The sequence below is a fragment of the Pantherophis guttatus genome, chromosome 5, assembly GCF_059756535.1.
Source record: "Pantherophis guttatus breed Tessera chromosome 5, ASM5975653v1, whole genome shotgun sequence".
Lineage (NCBI taxonomy): Eukaryota > Metazoa > Chordata > Lepidosauria > Squamata > Colubridae > Pantherophis > Pantherophis guttatus.
Genome location: NC_142067.1, coordinates 92097374 through 92119882, shown reverse-complemented (window position 1 = coordinate 92119882; position 22509 = coordinate 92097374). Strand labels below are relative to the sequence as shown.

Here is a 22509-nt window from a genome sequence, read left to right as displayed (position 1 = left end):
CCCCCATTTCGACTCTTCCTGCATTTGTAGACCATCAGTTCGTTCCTTATATATTGATTCTGTCTATAGAGCCAAAACTTGTCAAAATATTTATCAACCTTCAGTAAAGAGTCTTCTTGCTGTTTCTCAATTAATTGAATGGAAGCCTCTTCCAGAACCTCTGTTCGATATAATAATCTCCATTTTAGCCCCAGCAATGTCTCTTTTATCCTCCAAAGGCACATTAGCCTGATTAATTTCTTCCTCTTTTCCAGCCAGCAAATCATTATTATTCCCCAATTTAAAATCTTGAATAGTTTTTTTTAATTATCTGTCTTAACAGTAAAAGATTTTAAAAAATCTTTTAAGTCCTTCGCAGTTACCACTTGTAAATTTGCTGACTCATATAATCCATCTTTAATTTCAGCCATTTTTCAATTGTCTCTTTATGTTTGTATTAATTCGGCTGTCAGGTCATTAAATCCAATTATTTTCCACGCAAATTAAGGATGTAAGTTAGTTAAAATCAATACCACAGTCTTTTCCATTCCACTTCCACTTTAAATCTTTTTCTTGAATAACCTGATAGCTTTACCAATATTACTGATGTTAACAAGGACTTTCACTTCACTTATAAATTTCGTTTTCACGCCCTAAGGCGCCATCTTTCCCTTTTTAAACGGAGTTAACATACAATACTTGCATTTTTAGTCTTCTGGATTAACTCTGCCAGCATCCAAAATCCATAGTCCAAATTCTTTATAATCTTTCTAGTTACTTTGCTGGTGTGATCGCGACGCTTCAGTCTGCTTATTTTTAAGCAGACTCATCCCGGTTCCGGAGCTCTTAAAGGGCTTTCAGGGAACTCTCACTCTGCAAACCCCAGGCTAAAAAAAAAAAAGCCTGGGGGTCTAGGGGAGCTCTACCCAGACCCTTCTGCTCTTCTCTCCCCCTTTTCCCTGGGGGAGAGTTTTTAAGCCTCTAGACAGCTGATTTTCGCTGTTCTAGCGGCTATACGGAGTCACGGGGCTGGAGCTCCTAAAAGGAGCTCCGTCGGCATTTTGCGGAGCCACCAGAAGTCCGGCCCAAGACTTATTTTTGGTACAACCACAAATCACGGTCTCCCGATGGGCATCCATCTCCAAAACCACCTCAATCGTAACATGGGTGGCTGGCTGACCTCCTAGCAACGACCCGTCCATCTGTTTGAACCTTATGGGATGAGACAGCCATCTGAGTTCCACACCCAAACTCTTGGAGACCCCCGCGCTTATCAAGCAGTGGGTGCACCCTGTATCCACTAAAGCGGTACAGTTTCTCCACCTCTGGGCCTCTACCACGATCAGGATTACGAAAGACTTAATGGGCATACCATTGGGTCCGTCTCCGCTTCCCCCTCGCTGCTGCTGTTTGGTCCTTCAGTTGGGTTTAGCATCACATCGCTTGGGTCACGAGTACAGCCTGTTGAGCCCTCCGTAATTTTTCTGGCGTGGTCTTGATACTTTTCCTGGCCATCCCCTGCCATACACTGCGGGTTCCTTCTGCTTTTTTCTGCCCAGGTTCCGTGCATTCAGCTGCTCGATGGCCCGGTTTCCGCATCTGAAGCAGATCAGGGGTGGCCTAGCTGGCGCAGGCAGGCTTGGTTCCACTATCGGTTGGGGCTTTATAGCCGTGGGTTAGCTTCTTGAAGTGAAGCCAGTAGGACGAAACGGGGCTTTCTGATCCTAGACTGGCCCCTTTGACTGGTCCTCCCTGAACTCCACCCCTAATTCCGTAGCAGCCTGGTATCAAGCAGTCAGGCGGGGAGGCAACCCCTGGCATAGGCAAGCCTGCCATAGGGTCCGGTCTAACCCCTCCCTGAAAGGGTGTACTATCAACCCCGTACCTTGCCTGCCAGACGACGGAACTCTCGTATGTATTCTTTCACAGGCCTTCCTCTTTGTCGTACAGCCAGCAGCTCCCCCTCCGCCTGCTGGGAACTGGTTTGTTCCTGGAGGGAGGCCAAAAAGAGGCTGAGGTCCTCCAACTCCTCGGTGTTGTCTCCATATTTTTTAATGGAACAATTTTCACTTTTGGGATAGGATACATATTGATGTATCAAATTTATATCTATCCTTTTCTCCAGAGTTCAAGGCAGAATATCAATGTGATATTTGTCTCTCTCTCCACTGGGAGAAATGGGCCCCAGAAGGTGGAGCAAAGGAATGGTGGCTGGGGCCTTCCAGGACTGGAAACTTTAGGGCCCCACCATCCACAGATCCTGTGCTTACTTCTGATGAGCTTCAGAAATGCTCATCTTCTCAGCATTGGTACCTGAGGTCCTCAGTATTGATGGCTGAAGTTTACAGCTACATACTCAGGCTAGTTAAAGCAGATATCCATAATATGAATAGGATAGATGACTTAAGCCCGTGATGGCGAACCTATGGCACGCGTGCCACAGGTGGTACACGTAGCCATAGCAGTGGGCATAGCAGCTCAGCTCTGGCGCGCATGTGCGTGCCGGCCAGCTGATTTTTGGGCCTTCTGGGCCCACCAGAAGTAGGGAAACAGGCTGTTTCCTGCCTCTGGAGGGCCTGAGGGGAGTGGGGAAGACCCATTTTTCTTTCTTACCTGGCTTCAGATCCTCTCTGTATCTGCAGAGGGTGAAAACAGCCTTTCCCACTACCTCGGAGGCCTTCTGGAGGCCTGAAAGGGCCCATTTCCCAACTTCCAGTGGGACAGGAAGTGACATTTTTTGCTGTCCCCAGCCTCCAGAGACTCCTAGAGAGGCTCTAGAGGCTGGGGACAGCAAAAAATGTCACTTCCTCTCCCACTGGAAGTTGGAAAATGGGCCCTTTCAGGCCTCCGGAGGGCCTCAGAGGGAGTGGGAAAGGCTGTTTTCGCCCTCTGCAGATACATAGAGAGGATCTGGAGCCAGGTAAGAAAGAAAAACGGGCCTACTGGGCCATCATGTGCCAGGAGCGTGGGTGGGTGGGTGTGTTGCGCGCACAGGGCAGGGCACATAGAATTATGGGTGTGGGCACACGCATGCGCAAGCCTCCCCCACCCACCCCCTCTCCTGGCACGCGATGGCAAAAAGGTTAGCCATCACTGATTTAAGCTATTGTGAGACCAAGAGGGTACTTCCAAGGCTTATCAATTTTTAATGGAACAATTTTCACTTTTGGAATAGGATACATATTGATGTATCAATTTCATATCTATCCTTTTCTCCAGAGTTCAAGGCAGAAACATAGATTTCCTTGGAGGAAGTTGTAACAGTTACTTTCTCTATTTAGATTTGGGTTTACTGTGATATATATATGTATTCTTATGTCTTCATAATCTGTCCAGATGCTTGGTATTTTTGTACCAATTACCTATGTAAAAAGAAATCAAGTGTTTTAATCTTTTTTTATTTTTTGAATTTTTTTTAAAAACATACATAAAACCATCTTCAATTGCAAATAGTGTGTCAGTTGGTTACAAATCTTTTGTGCATCATTCACCAAATTCATAGCTTACAATTTACAGTTTACCTAAATTCTCATATCATTGACCTATTATATATCTTTGTATTATTATCCTCATTAATCATTTATTTGACTATGGCTATTTCTTCCCTCATTTATTCAAAATATTCTAAGATTTGAGTTGATTTTTATTATAACTTATGTGAAATATAACATAAAGATATATTATCATTGGATAGATTCAAGAGAAGGTGTTTTAATCTTGATAACGTATTTTTTGCTTCAGATGGATTTTGCCATAGATATTTTTTTTTCCTCTAATGGCCTTCTTTTACACCTAGGATCAAATGTTGTGAGTTCGTGTTTAGTCTTGAAACCTGACGCTCATTCAGTCAACATGTGGAAATATCACTGTGTTTTATTATATATGTATAGGAAGATTCTAACTATCAGTACTGAAATGGTAATTTTATTATTTTAACTATAAACATTGCATTTAATGAATAAGAGCGCAGCTGCTTTCAGACATAATGGAAAACCAATGTGCAGATCATTGCTAAGAGGCTGTTTTGAGCTTCTAGATGAGCAGTAGCAAAGAGATGCTTATTTGTTTTCGGTTTCCATTCAAATTTTGTTCAGCACAAGGCTTCAGCTTTCATATGATTATTGCATTTTCAAACGAGAAGTGTTTATGAAATAAAGTCTTCTTAAAATGATATTTACAATTTAGAATACAGGTGTCAAACTTGCGGCGTCATGTTGCCATCATGTGACGTATCGCAATATTATTTTCCTTCGCAAAGGTGGGGTGGCATGGCCTGTGCATGATGCATCTGGCCTATGGACCGCCAATTTGACACTCCTGATTTAGAATGATATTTGAATTGATTAGTATTTAAATTTAATGTGATTGATATTTAATTTTATTTATTAGATTTTTATCCACCCTTTATTACTTTATAATAATTCAAGGTAGCCAACATAGATAATACTCCTTCCTTCTCCTATTTTCCCCATAAAATAAGGTGACCAGATTTTAACATTGGTAAAGCGGGACACCCACCATTTTGTGGGCGTGGCTTGGAGGTCATGTAACTGGGTGGGCGTGGCTAGCTGGTCATGTGACCGGGTGGCCATGGCTATGTGTATAGAAAGAAGTCATTTCTGACAGGTCCTCGCACTTTTGACTGGTCCTCACACTTATGACCATCCTTACATTTATGTCCGTGCAGCATTCTTAACAACCATGTCACTCATTTCACAACTGCTTCTCTTCACCATGGTGATAAGATAGGGCAAAAAACGTAAAAGGTGAGGACAGTCATAAGTTCGAGGACTGGTCAAAAGTGTGAGGACCAGACCAGTCAAAAATAACTTTTTCAGCCCTCTGAGTAGTCCATATGCATAAAAGGATAAAGCAATAGAGAGGGATGAAGGAAGGGAAGGGAAATTAGAGGAGTGAGGGTAAGAGAGGGAGGAAGAGAGGAGGAGAAGGAGAAAGGAAGAGGAAGTAGGGAGGAGAAGAAGAGGGGAGGAAGAGAAAGTAAGAAGGAAAGAAAAGAGAGAGGTGGTAGGTTTGAGGAGAAAGATTGCTGTACAAAAAAAAAGATGAAAGAGAAGAAAGCCAACCCCAAACAAATATAAAGATATTAAGATAAAGAATGAATTGTTAAACTTTAAAGAATAAAAGAGAACAAATATGAATAAATAGCAATAATTAGAAACACACATACAAACAAACATACAATGTATTTTCTTTGAACAGAATATTTGGCTGGTTCACAAATTTAAACAGTGTATAGTCATTTCAATTAAATTTACAATTTCTATATTTCCTTTTTGCCATATTTATTCCTCATCTATTTTTTTAAAAAACCAATATTACCCTTCATCCTCATCTCTAATCTTAATCAAATTCAATTTTTCCCTTCTATTCTATATTATACCCCTTCCCATTGTCATCTATTTTTATATCCATCCTCACATTGGTTAATTATGTAATTATGTAATACAGTTGTTTAATACAAATTCAACATTTTAATATAAATCAATTAGTTATATAACTATCTTTTTTGTACATTAATCAATATGAACATGAATATTCCAATTATTTCCATGCAATCCAATTTCTTACAAATCAATTAATTATATTTGTCAATAATAATAAACCAAATAATTTCCCCCATATATTCCTCCAACCACAACTTAACCATTCCTGCTTTCAACACAATATACAATTAGTAGTATCTCAATTATTACAATTCACTAGTTAAATAGAGCTTTTTTTCTTTTGTGTTTTAAAATCTTGAATTCTCCTTTTTTGCCCTAAATTTCCCATTGTTTGCAGTTTTGCACCTACCTTTTTTGGTGAGGAAAAAGAAAAAGAAATCTCTCTCTGCCGCATTTTGCCACGTTGCAGCAAAGACCCTTCTTTACTTTCAGTTTCGCTTTTAAAGCATAGTTAGGGGGAAAAAATCTCCAGCACTCTGCAGCTAGCAACTAGAGCCCTGAGCAAAACAGCTGAGAGCAAATCAGCTGAGAGTGGGGAAGCCGATCTAATCAACTTGTGCTAATTAACCTATGCTGAAGCTTTAAGGGGCTGTTTTTTCTATTTTTGCAGGCATCTGTCTACTCATTTGTTTTCTTTTAACACTGATCAGATGTAGGGCGGCCCTTTGAAGCCCTGTGGCAAGAGTTTAAACAGTTTTTTTTCCTCTAGCCATCAGCTGGAACTCAGGAGGCAGCTGGGAGCAACCCACCACTGCGCCTTGCATTCTTTCTAAAAATTGGGACTTTTTAAAAATGCCGCGAGACACGGGACAAATTGTTCAAAAGCGGGACTGTCCCGCCAAAAGCGGGACGTCTCGTCACCTTACCATAAAAGCAACCCTGTGAAGTGGGCTGGACTGAGAGAATGACTGGCCAAAAGTCACCTAGCCAGCTTTCGTGCCTAAAGCAGAACTAGAACAGAGTCTCCTGGTTTCTAGGCCAACATCTTAACCACTATATTAAATTGGTGTATTCTCATTTACTCATGTACTTATATTAGAAGATTCCAAGTAAGCATGAGAATTTCTTCATTTTTTGTTATGAGAGAAAATTATTGAACTGTAATGATAAAACTAGGATAGGTTTTTTTTTTTTCCTGGTGGAGGAGGTAGTAGAATTTGGCTTTATTTTTTTGCTTCAGTGTTAGTAGATAAAACATTGGAAAATCTGAGAAATTTTAAAAAGTTGAATCAGTGAAAGGTATGATTGAAAGTGGGATTAATGTAATTCATTTTAAATCACATAGTGAATATAAATAATCTGCTGTAAAAACAACTGATCTATTACATTTTTACAAAAAGAATAATTGCAAATTACTGTATTTTCAATACAGTACTGTGAATATTTATATGACTATATATAATATGATCTGCTCTTAATGTGTGATTTCCTTAGGCTTTGGCTATGACCATCAAAGTTTTAAACAGTAATTTAATCAAGTGATCTCCACGTTCTAAAGTAGTCAACATATTCATCTGTCTCTTTAGTTGAGAAATGGCAGGAAGTTTCATGTAAGATCAGAGAGCTCGCTATAATACTTCAAAAGAATGTAATTAGCTTGCTTAATAGTATTAGTTTTGCCTAAAATTACTTTTGGTTGATGGTTGCTGAATCTGTATTTAAAATCTTTGCACAGCACTTGATAGTCTACTTATTAGCATAGACCTGTTTTGTTGGATATTGGTTCTAACTGATCAGAACTAAACATTTTTCCTTGTTGCACATGTAACACTTCACATGCAGGCAGGCACAGTTTTTATTAAAGATTTTAATTTGCAAAGAGTTATACGGTTGTTGCCCCCATAAAAATTAATTTTTGGTTAGGCATTTTAAATTCCCAATATAACTGGTATGGAACTATGACAGAATAGTTGGGATATCTGTCTTGTGCAGATAAATACAGTAAGCTTTACAAATGGAGATTTATTCAGGCTTCTGAGTTATAATAGATAGATTGATTCAACTGCTGGAATTTTGGAGTCTGATATTCAAAGCTTGGGATGTAAATACAAATAAAGAATTCCAATTTGTCATATTCATGTTTCTTCAGATATTCTAGAATCTAGATGAACAGTTATTCTGTCATTACTATTCTTCCATCTGGTTGAAATCTCTATCCTATTCACAGATTTATGAAGTTAATGTAAAGCTGAAATGTTATTTTATTTCCTATTTCTATTTTAGGGGGAAATATTCTACTTGCTGCTTCCAATTTGTTAAACAGTAGAGCCTAAAAAAATCCATGTTATTATCTGCAGATTAAAAAAATCTCTGGTCTATTTTTATATGATCATTTAATTACTCAAAAAAAGCCACACATCCGTCTATCCATTTTATATGCCCATCTTGCCTGGAGGTGACTCTAGGCTGCCTACAGTCATTAAAAACCATTAAAACCCATTAAAACAATAAATAGCAGCATTAATTTAGTTTAAAATTGACAAAGATGGGTAGGAAGGGAGCAAGATGATATGACAGGGAGGTGTGGTTTTTATCATAGTCGGTTAACCACCTCCAGAATACTGTGCTTCCATTGTGGTCCCAGGTCAGTTGGCAAAGCCAGGTCTTCAGGTTCTTTTGGAAGGCCAGATGGATGGATATGGCTGTCACCTCTGGAAGCACAATATTCCAAAAGGCAGGAGCCACAGCAGAAAAGCCTCTTTTCCTAGACCTCACCATCTGGAATTCGTTGACCAACAGGGTCTACAGTATGCTCCTTATGCTAGCACAGGCCAATCCCATTGGGGTGAGATAATTCCTCAGATAACCTGGATCCATACCATGAAGGGTTTTAAAGGTGATAACTAACTCCTTGAATTGGATTTGGAAGCAAACTGACAACCAATATAGTTCATAGGACAATGGAGTAACATGGGCCACTCTAGGGGCTCTAAGAACTGTCTGCACCATTGCATTCTGCACCAGCTTTACCTTCTGGATACTCTTCAAGGGTAGCCCGATCTAAAGCGCATTGCAATAGTCTAAGCATGAGATGACCAGGGCTTTAGTATAAGGATTCCTGATCCAGGAAGAGTTGCAACTGGTGCACAACACAAAGTTGCAAAAAGCTGTTCTGGTCATGACTGCCACCTGCTTGTTGACAGGAGTCACGAGTTCAGGAGAACCCTCAAGTTGTGCAGAAGGTCTGTCTGGGGCAGTGCAACTACATCCATCCAGAACTAAAGATGTTAAAATCCTGGATCCCAAAGCTCCGTGTACCCAAAGCCACTTGGAACCAGATTCAGCCAAAGTCTGTACCCATGCAGAACCCCACAGCTTCCAAACACTGCAAGAAGGGAGCATCATTTGGGTCACCAGGATGGAGATGTAAAGTTGAGTATCATTAGCATATTGTGTGCAGATGAGAACAGATCTAAATTTTTTTTTTTAAAGAAACCCAAAGACTGAACAATTAAAAATGCATCACAAACATGTAGCTATCTAGAAAGCCTGCTCAGCTGTTGGAAAGGAAAATAGAAGCAACCAGATATTTTTTCTGAACAGTTTCTTGAAACAAATCCAAGAAATTAAGTGTAACAATGGGGATAAGATCTTAAAAATGCTAGACCATGTGGTATCATGTGAGAATTCTTAAATTATTAAAATAAAAGAACCACTGATCTTTTAACAGAAAGTATATAATAACCCTAAGATCTGCCTAGGTGTCCACTGAAATCTGATTTTAAAAAATGGAAACGAATACTGGTACTTTGAATATCACTTTAAAGTAAACTATAAAACCATTAGTTTCTATAAAATTAATGGGCCTATAGCAAAAAAATACCAATGTAGAAGAATTACCATGGCTTCTGCTAAGAATGAATTGGGATTAGCAAAAATAGCAATAGCACTGAGATTTATATACTGCTTCACAGTGCTTTTACAGCCTTCAGCATATTGTCCCCAACAATCTGGGTCCTCATTTTACCCCCCTTGGAAGGATGGAAGGCTGAGTCAACCTTGCTAATTTCTTGGAATTTTTTGAAATATGAAGCACACTCATGAAATGTGCTTGCTTGCTTGGACTTTCAAAACGCTTTTCGAAAACACTGATTTAAAAAATAGCATCATGGAATAAGAGGAGAGATCCTCTTATAGGCAGCTAGTTAAATAAGAGAAAGCAGTAAATAACTACTGAACAATTATTGAAATGTGGATTAAGTGGTGAATATTTTCAAAAATTGAATCAAGAGATGTGTAATTTATTCCTAGTAATTATACAGTCTGATTTCTCGCTTTTCTACCGAATTAATAATTGTTATTAGTCTCTGGGGAGGAAGCAGGATGAGGCTCCCTATTTTCGCTCGCCACTGCTCCGGGCTTCGAGAGAACTCTGCGCTTTGCAGAGCCAGGCGATGGGACCAGACCAACTAACGAAAACTAACAGATTCTCTGAACAAGTAGGATGAAATCCCGACCTGGGACCCTAAATTGCAAGTATTTCCAATAACCCTAAGACTGACTTTAAAAGTAAAGAAGAGTGGAAGGGGGGAAAAAAGAAAGTTTAAAATGGCGACTGGCTGAGGCTTGAGAAGAAAGCCGAAAGCGAAAGTCCTTCTGTTTGACTAGTTCAATATGTTACAAAATAATTGAGACAACAGCGCTGGCTAGAAGTGAAGAGAAAAATTCCTATTTCATGCTTCTTCCTTCTTAGAGACTTGATATTGATATTGTTTGGAGAGAAGTTTTCTTCTTTAAAGGGAAAAAAAATCTGCTTGTGTGGCAGGATGGCGTTAAAACTGACAAAGCCAGACAACCAAGCTGTGGGGGGGGAGGCTCCCCCATTTATAAACCACATGAACAAGTTTTGAGCTTGCAGATGCAGAGGAATGGCTTTAAAGATCTAACGCAATTTGTTCTGGAGGAGATGGCAAGACATGATGAGATTGTGAACCAGAATCTTGAAAAATTTAGACAGGAAATTAAAGAGTTGGTTCAACAAAAGTATGATAAATTCAAGCAACATATGATAAATTTCTTAGACGCAATGATAAAGATGGATAAAGAGATTAATTTAGAAATAGAGTCTAAAATGAAGGAAGTTGATCATAAGATTTATAATTTGGATAATAAAATACAAAGAATTGAAAATGATTTAACAATGATTCAAGAAAATAGCTCAGAAGTAGAGTCAAAAATAAAGGAAGCTGACAACAAGACTTACAATGCAGATAATATAAAACAAAGGATTGAAAATGAAGTCACAATGATGCAATTCAGATTTATGGAATTTGCGGTCAGAATTAGGGGAATACAGGAAAATAAAAAAGAAGATTTGAGAAAGATGTCTGCTGAAGTTCTGGCTGGGATTTTAAAGGTTAGTCCTGAAGAGGTATCCTGTAAGATTGATAAGGCCTACAGAGCAAATTCTTGGTTGGCAAAGCAAAGGCAGTTGCCTAGAGATGTGGTGATTTACTTTACCGATAAAGGAATAAGAAATGATATTGTGCAAAAGTCTTTTAACTCCACTCTTGAAATGCATGGAAGGAAGATTTGGATATTTAAAGAGCTGCCGCCCAAGATGTTAAAAGATAGAAAGGATTTTGGATTTTTGGTGACTGAGCTAAAGAAACAAAAAATCCCATTTAGGTGGGATGCTCCAGTTGGAATAATATTGAGATATCAAGGAGAAAGATATCAACTAAATACCGTTGAAAAAGCGGAAGAATTTTATTATAAGGTTCTTAAAATGGATTCAACATCTCCATGTATAACACATGCGGGGAATAAACAAAAGCAAAATCAACAAGAGATTGAAACCCAGGCTAAGCAGATGGAGGTGGAGGTAATGGAAAAACAACAAGTTATAGAGGCCTTTTTGGATGAGCCGCTTTTGGATTCTCCTTCAGAGGTTATAGTTGGATTACCTATAAATACAAGAGAGGCGGCTTTGGATTCTAATGTGATGACTTATCAAGTTACAGACCAGCATGGAAATCAATCAGTTGATATACAACTCATAGAAAGGCAACCAGGATGGAGATCTAAGCCACAAAAAGTTAAGAAGAGAAGAAGCAGGTCCTACAAAAATAAAAACTTTTAGACTAAACAACAGTGTAATGCCAGTTACTTAAGAGACGATTAAATACATGAAAATATAGCTGAGGCAAAGTATTGGTTTATACTATTTTGAGGAGAGTGACAGATCTCTGCAGTGCTGTACTTTTGGGATGTGGAAGATGGCCTTAAATTGAGTGGATTGGAACTTTCTATTCTGGACTCTTTGACAAATGGATTACGTTTATGCTGAGCTACAAGGCAAGAGAACTATGGGATTGGGGCATGCAGAAGATCTGATTGTTACCCTAACACGGTGGTTGGAATGAATAATCTAGATGAAAGACATTACAAAAGACACTATATGGAATATAAATATAAAGTCACTCGGGTGGTTTTTTGATATATGAAAACATTTATTATTGATGGGAGCAGATGGTAATTGAAGATACCGAACATACTGTTGGAATTAGAATTTGATGTTACCCTAACATGGGTGATGGAATTAACAATCCAGTTGAAAGACATTACAGAAGATATCATATGGATTACAAGTTTAAAGTCATTTGAGGATTTTATTTATATATGGAAATATTTTTTTTTAGTGGTGTGGGCAGAAGAACAAAGATATTGAAAATATTATGTATGGTAGACCTGTAGGAAAGTGGGTGGAGATAGGTTAGCTTATTGATTGTTTAGTTTAGGAAAAGGGATGTTATGTTATATTAATATACGTAAAAGATTTGAATTAAGAGATATATGCATGGGGGAGGAGGAAATGGATAGATTATGAGTAGAAATTGCTAAATCAGGATTTATTATATAATTTTACAGCTGAATGTTGCTTTGAAATGTATAGTATAAGGGGGATATAATAATATTGTTAGAAAGAAAGGGTCAGCATATGGGGGGTGGAGTAAAAAGGATGGTAAAGTATTATATAATCTGTTACTAATTTGGGTTTTATTTTGGAGAAGCCACAGGGGGAGGGGAGGGGGAGGGGGGTTAGGGAGGAGGGGGGGGAAAAGGGGGGGAAATCTGTATTTGAAATAATTGTTATTAACAGGAATCTGGGGGAATTTACTTCATCTTAATGTGTATTTTAACTGATGCAGTTGGTTTAAATGGATGCTTTAATACAGTTTGCCTGGACAGTGTCTGTAAACAATGTTATCTCTTGTGACCCAGAATGTTAACTTCTCTGTTGTTGCACCTGGACTCTAGAACAGCATTCCTCCCTCCCCTCCCCCCCTGCCCTGAGATCTGCATTACCATTATCTTGGTTTCATTCAAATAGAACCTTAAAACATGGGTTTTCCTGAAACGTTCGGTAAGATTGGGGGATGAGTCCCTTGTGGCTATGCAGTATGATTGAGAAAATATTTTTATTCTTTTGAAATGTTTACTATTTTCTCCCTTATTGTTCTTAATTTGATTTTAATACTGTACACTACAGTTACTTTGTTATTAAGCAGCTGTATACATGTGATAAATAAATAAGATATCTTTGTATTTTATTGCACAGCAAAACTAATTCTGGGTGCAGAATTAAGGCATCTGGCTGCATACTTCCCTTGCAGGAAGAATTTTGCTAACTGTTTGTTTTCACTCTTTATAGGATGCGTCAGGATGAAACGCCACAGGCATCTAAGCAGCAGTGACAGTTCAGACAATGAAAGTAAATAAAGTGATCTAATCTTCCTTTGATCTGTAACTCTTCCTGTGGTTTCTTTCTTTGGTTTGAGGGCAAACTGTTATACTTTTTCTTCAGCTATAAAGAGAATTGCATTTTTTGTCCGATTTCCTTTCCTTTTGTGTGCTGTGGTATTTAGTAATATCAGAGAGGATCAAAACAAAATTAGAAACATTACAAAGTGAAGTTAAATGTAACTATTAAATACAGTTTCTTCAGAGCCTTTGTAGAATGTAAAAAGCTGCATAATTCTAACAGGTTGCATGTTTTCTAATATGTAATCCTGAAGCTTCTGTTTTCCAAAGGAAATTTGCTGGTTTACCCAGAAATATATATACCCAAAATATACCCAGAACAGTACATTATAGATATTCTTGTTTATGGTTAATGAATCAAGATGTAGGGAAGTCAAGAATTGCTAGTTTGGAACTATAGAATATTTCCTTTCACTAGCCATTTACCACTTGAATCTATAACAAAAGAATGATTTTAGGGCAACTTTTACCTAATTGTTTATCTGCTTCCTAACAATGGAAATAGTTATGATTGCAGCAGACAACATCGTTAGAACATGGTGCATATTTCCGATAATTTTAGGAAATTTAAGTATATGTTGGTCTAATTTACATTTAACGGTAACACAATTTTTTTTGTTGTCTAATTTATTTGAATATTTGAACTCACTTCGGACAATGAACTGTAGTGTAGTTCTGGCAAAATACCAATGTTTGAAATAGAGGTTTGATGCACCAATCAAGGCTTCTTTTATTATAATTTGCTTTCTGAAGCTGGTCGATGACTCATTTCTGATTTGTGGAATGCTCAAGCCTCTTGGCAGTCAATTGAGATATAAGCCAAAAAATTTAAAAAGGCTGAACTGTGCTCTCTGGCTCTTCCTCTTGAGATGTTTTTTTTTTTTCCCCCCTTGCTCTGCTCCTCTGAATACAAGGAAGAGTCAGGCCCCTAATTTCCAAATCTGAAGGCATATATGCATGCCTTGCCAAAGCTGAACAGAATGCCCGGTTTACAGAATGAAAAGTATAAATGAATATGAATATCTTTGCCCCTCACACATAGTTGCAACAAACCACAACATCATCCCTCACAAACATATTTTAGGGAAAAAAAATCACAAATCTCATGGAAGAATAAACCTTTAAAATGCAGACAAATGCATATTCCATTAAAAGTATCCAGAAACACAAACATCACCTTTCCCCCATTTCATAAATAAAAATTATGCACATATTGTCGTCATCTAAAATATACATGTCTGCAAAAATTATATTTGAGAAAACTTCCCATATACCCCAGGGTATGGGAAATGTGTTGTCAGATATGTGTTGCCTTTTTTCAGCGAACATAAATTGATATTTTGATATGTTTGGGTTATTTAGAAATTCTTGCTTTTGTACTTCTACAAAAACTAGATGAAAAATCAGAAATTGAGCAAAGAAGGCAGTACATTTTTTCTTATCTGCAAACGTTACTATGATTTATTAAACAAATATTTAATAAATTTTGCTTTAACAGTCTCTGTTGTGGTCAAATTTCAATTTTCTTCCTTTTCATTCTCTTCCTTTTTTTGCTGTTCATATAGGTCCTTCTACTTCTTTCTCCTTTTGTTCTAAATACAGAAGCAAATCAAAAACACCAACAAATGAACAAAAGAAGCCTGCTGAGGTAAGGTTTTATTTGATTCATAATATTTTACTAGTATACCTAAATGTTTGCTTCTTCATATCCCAATATTTTTGTTTACTGTTGAATATATATTAATATGAATGAACGATCAATTTATTTAGACTTACAATTTATAAAGTTTATTTCAGGATACTGACAGGTATGCCAAACTAAATGAAAGACATTGGTTTATAGTTGCTGCAAAAATCATCATAAAATCGGGTCAGTCACGGGACCAATCCATTTTGCGATGGTTATGACTTCTAACCTTAATGGACAGGCTCCATTACAGTTGTAACTTGAGGACTATCTGCTAGTTGTAAAGTTCTGGGCTTAATTCAAAGTTCTGATTATAAGTAAATGGCAAGCACAGGATAAAAGGCACTGCCTTATCAAATAAAATCTGCTAGTTCAGTAAAAATATTTTATGATGATGGCAAATCCTCTCCCATAGAAAATTCACAAGGGCTTGGCAAGACAGCAGGGCTTGTCTGTAAGAGCTTGCATGTTATGGCACATTGTTCTTTTTTGAGGCCTGTGCAACACCATTCCTTGTACAGCTGCCAAAACAGTTTTATTCCACTGTGCTTTGAATCTTGTTAGATTGATTGTTTTGGAACCACATCTCCATGCATTGTGTTGGGATGGTTAATTATTTCCTGTTTACTTTTGGTTTTTTATTTTTCTGGTTGCATGCCCATAGATTGGATCAACTTATGAAAATATAAATAAATATTACCATATTTTTCGGAGTATAAGAAATTCAGGACTATAAGACGCATCTACCTTTTTGGGGAAAGAAAACAACAACAACAAAAAATCTGTCTCTGCCTCACAGCAAATTGCCTCCTTACAGCAAACAGCCCGTTTCAATTTCAGGTTCAGCACATCCTGATTAGCACAAGCAGCTGATTGTCAGTTGGATCGGCCTCCTAAAGATCAGCTGTTTCAGGCTGCAGGGATTGCCATAGCCTATTGCCGCCTCCGCACCCTCCATTTTCCGGGGGGGGCTGGCGGGTAGGCGGGGCTACATTCGTGTATAAGATGCACCCAAATTTTCACCCTCTTTTATGGGGGGAAAAGTGCATCTTATACTCCGAAAAATATGGTAGTTATATTTCTTGTGCTAAAATTGTAATGCAGAGATAGTAAAAAACAAACAAACATTAATTAGGATGCCATGCTTGCCACAAGCTTAATCATGTGGTTTTGAAGGCTTTTTTGTGTAATACATTAGTAGATTTTTATCATTAAATTTAAAAAATGAAGTTTTAATGGGTTATTTATTTTTCACTGTGCCTTCAGGTGTTTCGAAAAGACCTCATCAGTGCCATGAAACTCCCAGACTCTCATCATATTAACCCAGATGAATATTACTTGTTTGCAGATACATGGAAACAAGAATGGGAAAAGGGTGTGCAAGTCCCTGCAAGCCCAGAAACTATTCCCCAACCTTCTCTCAGGTATTTCTGTTAAACATGTGTGCCTTAATAAAGCACATAATTTTTGTGCTTCCATCCCAAAGTAATATTAACATCTTACTATCTTATGATGGTTATCAGCTGCGATATATTCTATTTTGTAGAAATAAAACATGTATTGCTTCCATTTTTAGTAAGCAGAAAATAATAAAAAATAAATGAATGCAGTTTTTAAATTTTAACCCAGAGGGAGTGCCGAGAAATGCTGTCTGATAAGCAGAACTGACTGCAGCAATTTATACAGTTTACTTCAGCAGGTCTTTTTTGCAGTGGTTTTTAGGTCAGATAGAATTTCTGGTGCTTCCAAAAAAAAAAAAAAGCATTTTGTGAAATCTTTGGGCTGTTGGCTCCAAGCACCTTGTTACTGCATGTGGCCTATGGATGTCTAAAAAACCATTTTTGTAACCAGTTTGGTCTGCAGTCATATCCAGAAAACCTCTGAATGCTAGTCTTAATTCCATTTCATCTAGGCATGCCAGGGTAGTTCTATTTTGACAGATGACACCTAAACAGACTTAACAATTCTAGATGCTAGGATGTACCAACACCAGATCATTACAATCCTTTATTTTATTATTTCAAAGCTGAACTAATGTTTTTGTATGTATTTAATGGCCATAATTCAAGGCAGATTTTTAGGAAGTACTTCTCTTTATGGTAATTCAGTATTGATTTTGCTTATGTTACGTTTTTGTTTAAGCATACTATTGTCATTCAACCAGCACCATTACTGGTCCTGGTTGAATGAACCAACAAATTGTTCCCGATCAAATAAATTATCCATAGGTGATTCTTTGGTAAATAACAATATTATGAAAAATTTAAAATTGTGAACACTCTGTCCTTTGACTTAAGGGTCCTAAGAAATTGAATACCTTGTCATTGTTACTTGATTTTCAAAAATTCTTCCACCAGAGGATTTGTAGCTCACTATAGTGTTTTGCTGCTTAGAATTGTAGCAGAAAAAGTAAAGCAAGTACTTTATACACGGCCCAGAAAGTACATCCGTTGTTCAAGCCAAGAGTCTGCTGAACCTGGGTACATCAACATTGTAGAATTGGCAGAATCAATGTGTCGATATGACTTGGATGACATGGATATCATCTGGCTTCAGGAAGTAAATGAGGAACTTGCTGAAATGGGTGAGAAAGCAAAAGTAATAATTTGTTCACATTTGATAATGTAACAAATGTTCTGAAATAAAATATACATACACTGATATTTGGTTCTATCATTCTTTCCCAGTACTATAGGTTTGTAGAGTTTTAAAGAATACTGGATAATTTCTGATCTGTTGAGTCATCCTTTCAGAGATATTTCCTTACCAGATTCCTCAATGCCTTCAGTAATAACAGAAGTTCTGTTGTACTGCCTCATTGGAAAAGTTGGGATATATTTGGAGATGTATCTGTCTTGAAAATAGTCCATGTTGAATTGTATAGCACATCCAAACAGCACAAGAAATGTTTTATGACATTTTGTATTGTGTCATAAACAGTTGTATGATAATTTTTAGAACATAACATATTTTATAAAATTTGCCAGATTTCAGTTCCACAGGCTTCATGGGTCCCAGATTTTTGACACATTCTGTAAGTTAGCCCATATGAAGTACCTTGGTTGAAAACATTTTATCCATTTCACCCAGTTAATAGTTACAGAAATGATAGTTTAGTAGTATATAGATCTAGAATTTGTTTCATATGTAAAGATGTTAGCATGAACTGTAAAATTAGGATAAGTTGTACTAATAATATATCATCTAGCTTGAAATTAGTGGCATCCAGTAGAGTACATCATAATTCTTTACAGTCATGTGCTTAAAAGCCTATTTCGTTAGTTTGCAATAATGCAAACTGACGTAGTAATGCACAATTCTGATTTTTGCATCTGTTAGTGACAAGTTATTTTAATGAGATTGCCTCCTGACTAAAGCTAAATTTACCTGCATTTATATCTGTCACAAACGGCCCTTTTTCCTCCATTCCTAATTGGAAAAGTCTTTGGGACTCAAGGCAGTGTTATAAGGCACAATAAGATTTGTATAAGGGAGTCATCTCTTTTTATAAAACCAGAATGTAAGCTTGCTGAACCCCTTAAGTGGAATTTAGAAAATATCTACTAAATGTAGATTGGCCTAATTTGAACCATATATTTTATTATTATTTACATGAAGTTTCTTAGTTTATTGGTTAGAAACATAGAACAGTGAATTATCTCTGATCAGGTCAGATTACAAATTAAAAAAAGAAAGAAATATCATGAATATTGTGTATTGGGGGGGTTTGGCTCAAGATAGAACTCCTTTGTCTTCTACTGCCTTTTTTAAAAAAATCTTTCCCTGATATCATATCTTCTTTATTATTTTTGGCATTGTTTGTGGTTTTTTACCTTTCTTCCCATGATTATGGTGGAGAACAAAACTAATTCTATATTTAAGAAAAACACCACTCTGATAAGCTCATGTTAAAGTAAAAATCAGCATCATTATGCTTCAAAAATGAAAGATTTGAAGAAACTTAATTGGGGCAATATTCAATGTACCATTTTTAATGGTAATTTTTACCATTTGGCAGGATATGGGCAGCTTGATGAAAATACCATGGAGAAAATGGTAGAAGTCCTGGAACGTCACTGTCATGAAAATATGAACCATGCCATTGAAACAGAGGAAGGGCTTGGTATAGAATATGATGAAGATGTAATCTGTGATGTATGCCGATCTCCGGATAGTGAAGATGGAAATGATATGGTGTTTTGTGATAAATGTAACATCTGTGTGCATCAGGTTTGTTAGGTTTAATTCTTTGCCAATATAAATGCAACATTCAGCCTTTTTTTTTCAGAGTAAGGATTTTTAAGTAGTTTTTGAAAATATGCTAAGTATAAGGAAACATGAGATTTTGTTATGTAGTCAGATGACCATTACGTATAATACAGTGGTACAGTATAAGCTCTGTTGAATCAGTAGCTTTGGACAGTTAATGGTAACATTAGCAAAATGTTACTCCACCCTGAGTCTTCGGAGAAAGGCGGCATATAAATTGAACAAACAAACAAACAAATAAATAATATATATGTTTTCTCAGGTTTTCGCGGGTGTTTGTATGTAGGTCTTTGGTTATTCGGGTCTTCTCCCACGTAAAATTGGAAGTGTCTTGGCGATGTTTTGACAAAGTCTCATTCGTCATCTTCAGGCTGGTGTTCTCGGCTTCGTGCTTCCAGGAGCAATGTGAGATCGCAGCTGTCTCTTCCTTTTAACTGCTAGTGGGGGTGTGAGCTGATTGGGTGGGAACTTGGCTGTGTTCTGATTGAAGCCAAACAACAACAACGCAGCTCACCAGCTCAAATCCCCCTGCAACTCAGACTAAGCTGAGCACAACCAAGCCCCCACCCAAACAGAACACACCCCCAGCCAATCAGAGCACAACCAACCCCCCATCCAATCAGAGCACAGCCAAGCCCCTAACCAATCAGAACACACCTCCACCCAATCAGAACACAGCCAAGTTCCCACCCAATCAGCTCACACCCCCACTAGCAGTTAAAAGGAAGAGACAGCTGCGATCTCACATTGCTCCTGGAAGCACGAAGCTGAGAACACCAGCCTGAAGATGACGAATGAGACTTCATTGAAACGTCGCCAAGACACTTCCAATTTTACGTAAAAATATATTCTGATGAAATCTGCCATCAGGAAATATCTCTGATAGAGGACAAAAGAAAATATTAGCAATAAAAGGAGAAGACTCCAAGGATCCAAAATTTATCATAGAAAATATAAAGATTATTATGAAACGTGAAAAATATGAACAACAGCATGAATGAAGTGAAGGAAAACTTACAGTAAATCATTGATGTAAATTGTCATAAAAGAAGGGATGTTATGACAAAACAAAATTTTAGAACAAGGGGAACAATCACATTTTTTAAAAACAAAAAACAGGTGAAAATATTCAAAAATGTACCAGGAGAAGTCAGGAGAAAAATTTGAAGTGCAAAGAAAAATTGATAAGTGATAGATGTAGTGAAACTGAAATATTGGAAGCTAAATATATGCATTAAAAATAAATGAAATTACAGTATACACAAACTATGAATATATTACATACCTGGAAATATACCTGGAATAACTTTTTGTATTGTACTGTATTGTATTGTGTTTGTTTGTTTAGCTGTTTTATATAGGTTACATTTGGGATATTTTACAATAAAACAGATAAAAGACATAATACAAAAATAGAAACACATAGCAGCTTCTATTAACATAACTAGAACTAGTTCCCTCACACACCTGGGACTCCACACTCAGATACAAACCCAACTTTTCAAAGTCTTACAAAAGGCAAGCAGAGTCAGGGCTAATTTGATCTTTGTGGGAAGATGTTCCAAAAGGCAGGCACTATAGCAGAAAAGGCTTGCCTGGACCCCACTAGCTGAAATTCCTCAGCTATTGGTACCCAAAGCCTATCCCTTGCCAGATTGGATAAATAACCCAATCCCAAGCCATACAGATCCAGCACCTTGACTTGTATCTGTGAGCACACTGGAAGCCAGTCCAGTCTAAGACAAACATACAGATGTAACGAATCTCTATGATAGCCTTGGTGAGTGATATTTTTAAATGTTCTTCCAAACATAAACAAGAGGATTTTTCAGAAATGTGAAATTGTTTTGATAACTTGGATTCAGGAATGTATTAGGTAGCAGGAATGTTCTTTTTAGCATATGAAAAAGTAGTAAAACATTTTAGAGATATGAAAGTGGATATTTATTTGTATTGAGAATTGTATGGAAATGCATTTAATTTAGTGGAACTAAATATATTGAAAAAGACAGGGTTGGATAGTAGAGACACATGCATCGTTATGAATTTATATTGGAAACAAACAGCAGTTTTTAAAGTTGAAGAAAAAGAAGAAAATTATTTCAGAGATTATGTGTGGTAAGAATGTGCATTGCCATTGTTGATCTTTAAATACGGTACATTCTGAAGTTATTTTCAAAGAAGATTCAGAAGCATGCCAAGAAGATACAGTAATAATTTATTCAGATACTGTTTTATTAGTAAATATTGAGCAATGTTTACAAATGTTAATCAAAATTTGTGGACTAAATATAAATCAGAAGACAATAAAAGTAATTATTATAAATAAAATCTCTGAACTAAGTATTACTGTACAGAAAAGCACATGCTGAGGGTATAATGTATAAAATATCAAAATGACCAACATCCTAGCTAAAAAAAAGTCTACATCCATGGTTAAGCAAAAGTACAGCTTTTTGGACAAAAACATCAAATAACAAACAGCATTGATTATTGCTGACTGTTTCAGCAGGAGATGGCACTAAAAAAAATAGTGCATTCAAAGTATTCAAACAAAGCATTCAAATCCAACTTTCAGTTACCTCACTAGAACTTCTCGTTTCCATCATTGGAAGTAATAATTTCATCTTACTATGTGCACGTTATCTTACTTTATGTGCAGTCTGCAGTTCAGGTCCTCATACAGGGCATGGGTGTCAAAATTGCCACATTACATTGCCATCACGTGACATATCACAATGTTTTTTCCCTTCGCGGATCTGGGGTGGGCATGGCCTGCGTGTGACACATCCTGCCTGCGGGCCGCCAGTTTGACACCCCTGATATAGGGGGAGGAAAAGAAGTATTAAAATTGAGTCAAATGGCTGCTTCTCACATCCTTTGCAATATATTTTTTCTTCCGTCCTTGAAAGGATAGAAAATATGCTGATACAGAAACATCTTACCTTAATATTCCCCACAATTTAACCTTTGCCGCACCTCTGACTGGATGGTCCACTGAGTTCAAGATTCCTTCCCTGGCATATAGTGTCCTCGCACTCCGCATTGTCTGTCCACCAATCACATTCCAGAATGTGTGGCAGAGTAATGTACAAATGTTCAGTTGCCATTTGTCCTATTTTAGTATTAGTCACTAAACTAGCAATGCAACTTGTAAAAAGCATTACATGTTTTCCAGGCCCCAGGAGAAGGGTCAAGCAAGAAGAGTCACAGAAGGCATTCTTTGGAAATCAGCAGTAGAGTACTTCTGTGTCTTGCTTTAGCTCTTCCCAGAAATTGAGATCTGAATAGCCATTATTTCTTCCCGTGAATGTTAGGGTAGATGAGTACAGTCCACAACTGGAT

At 37.2% G+C, this 22509-nt stretch overlaps 1 protein-coding gene across 2 annotated transcripts in view; it reads left to right on the top strand.

Annotated features, from left to right (window-relative positions):
* JADE3 (jade family PHD finger 3) overlaps positions 1-22509 on the top strand; it is a 46408-nt gene that overhangs the window by 12627 nt on the left and 11272 nt on the right. For both annotated transcript variants that reach the window (XM_034431398.3, XM_060686654.2), the window contains exons 2-6: positions 13099-13158; positions 14774-14856; positions 16162-16319; positions 17289-17479; positions 18914-19125. In XM_034431398.3, coding sequence (XP_034287289.1) covers positions 13110-13158; positions 14774-14856; positions 16162-16319; positions 17289-17479; positions 18914-19125 — 693 coding nt within the window. In that variant the 5' untranslated portion in view covers positions 13099-13109. The remainder of the gene's footprint in view (positions 1-13098; positions 13159-14773; positions 14857-16161; positions 16320-17288; positions 17480-18913; positions 19126-22509) is intronic.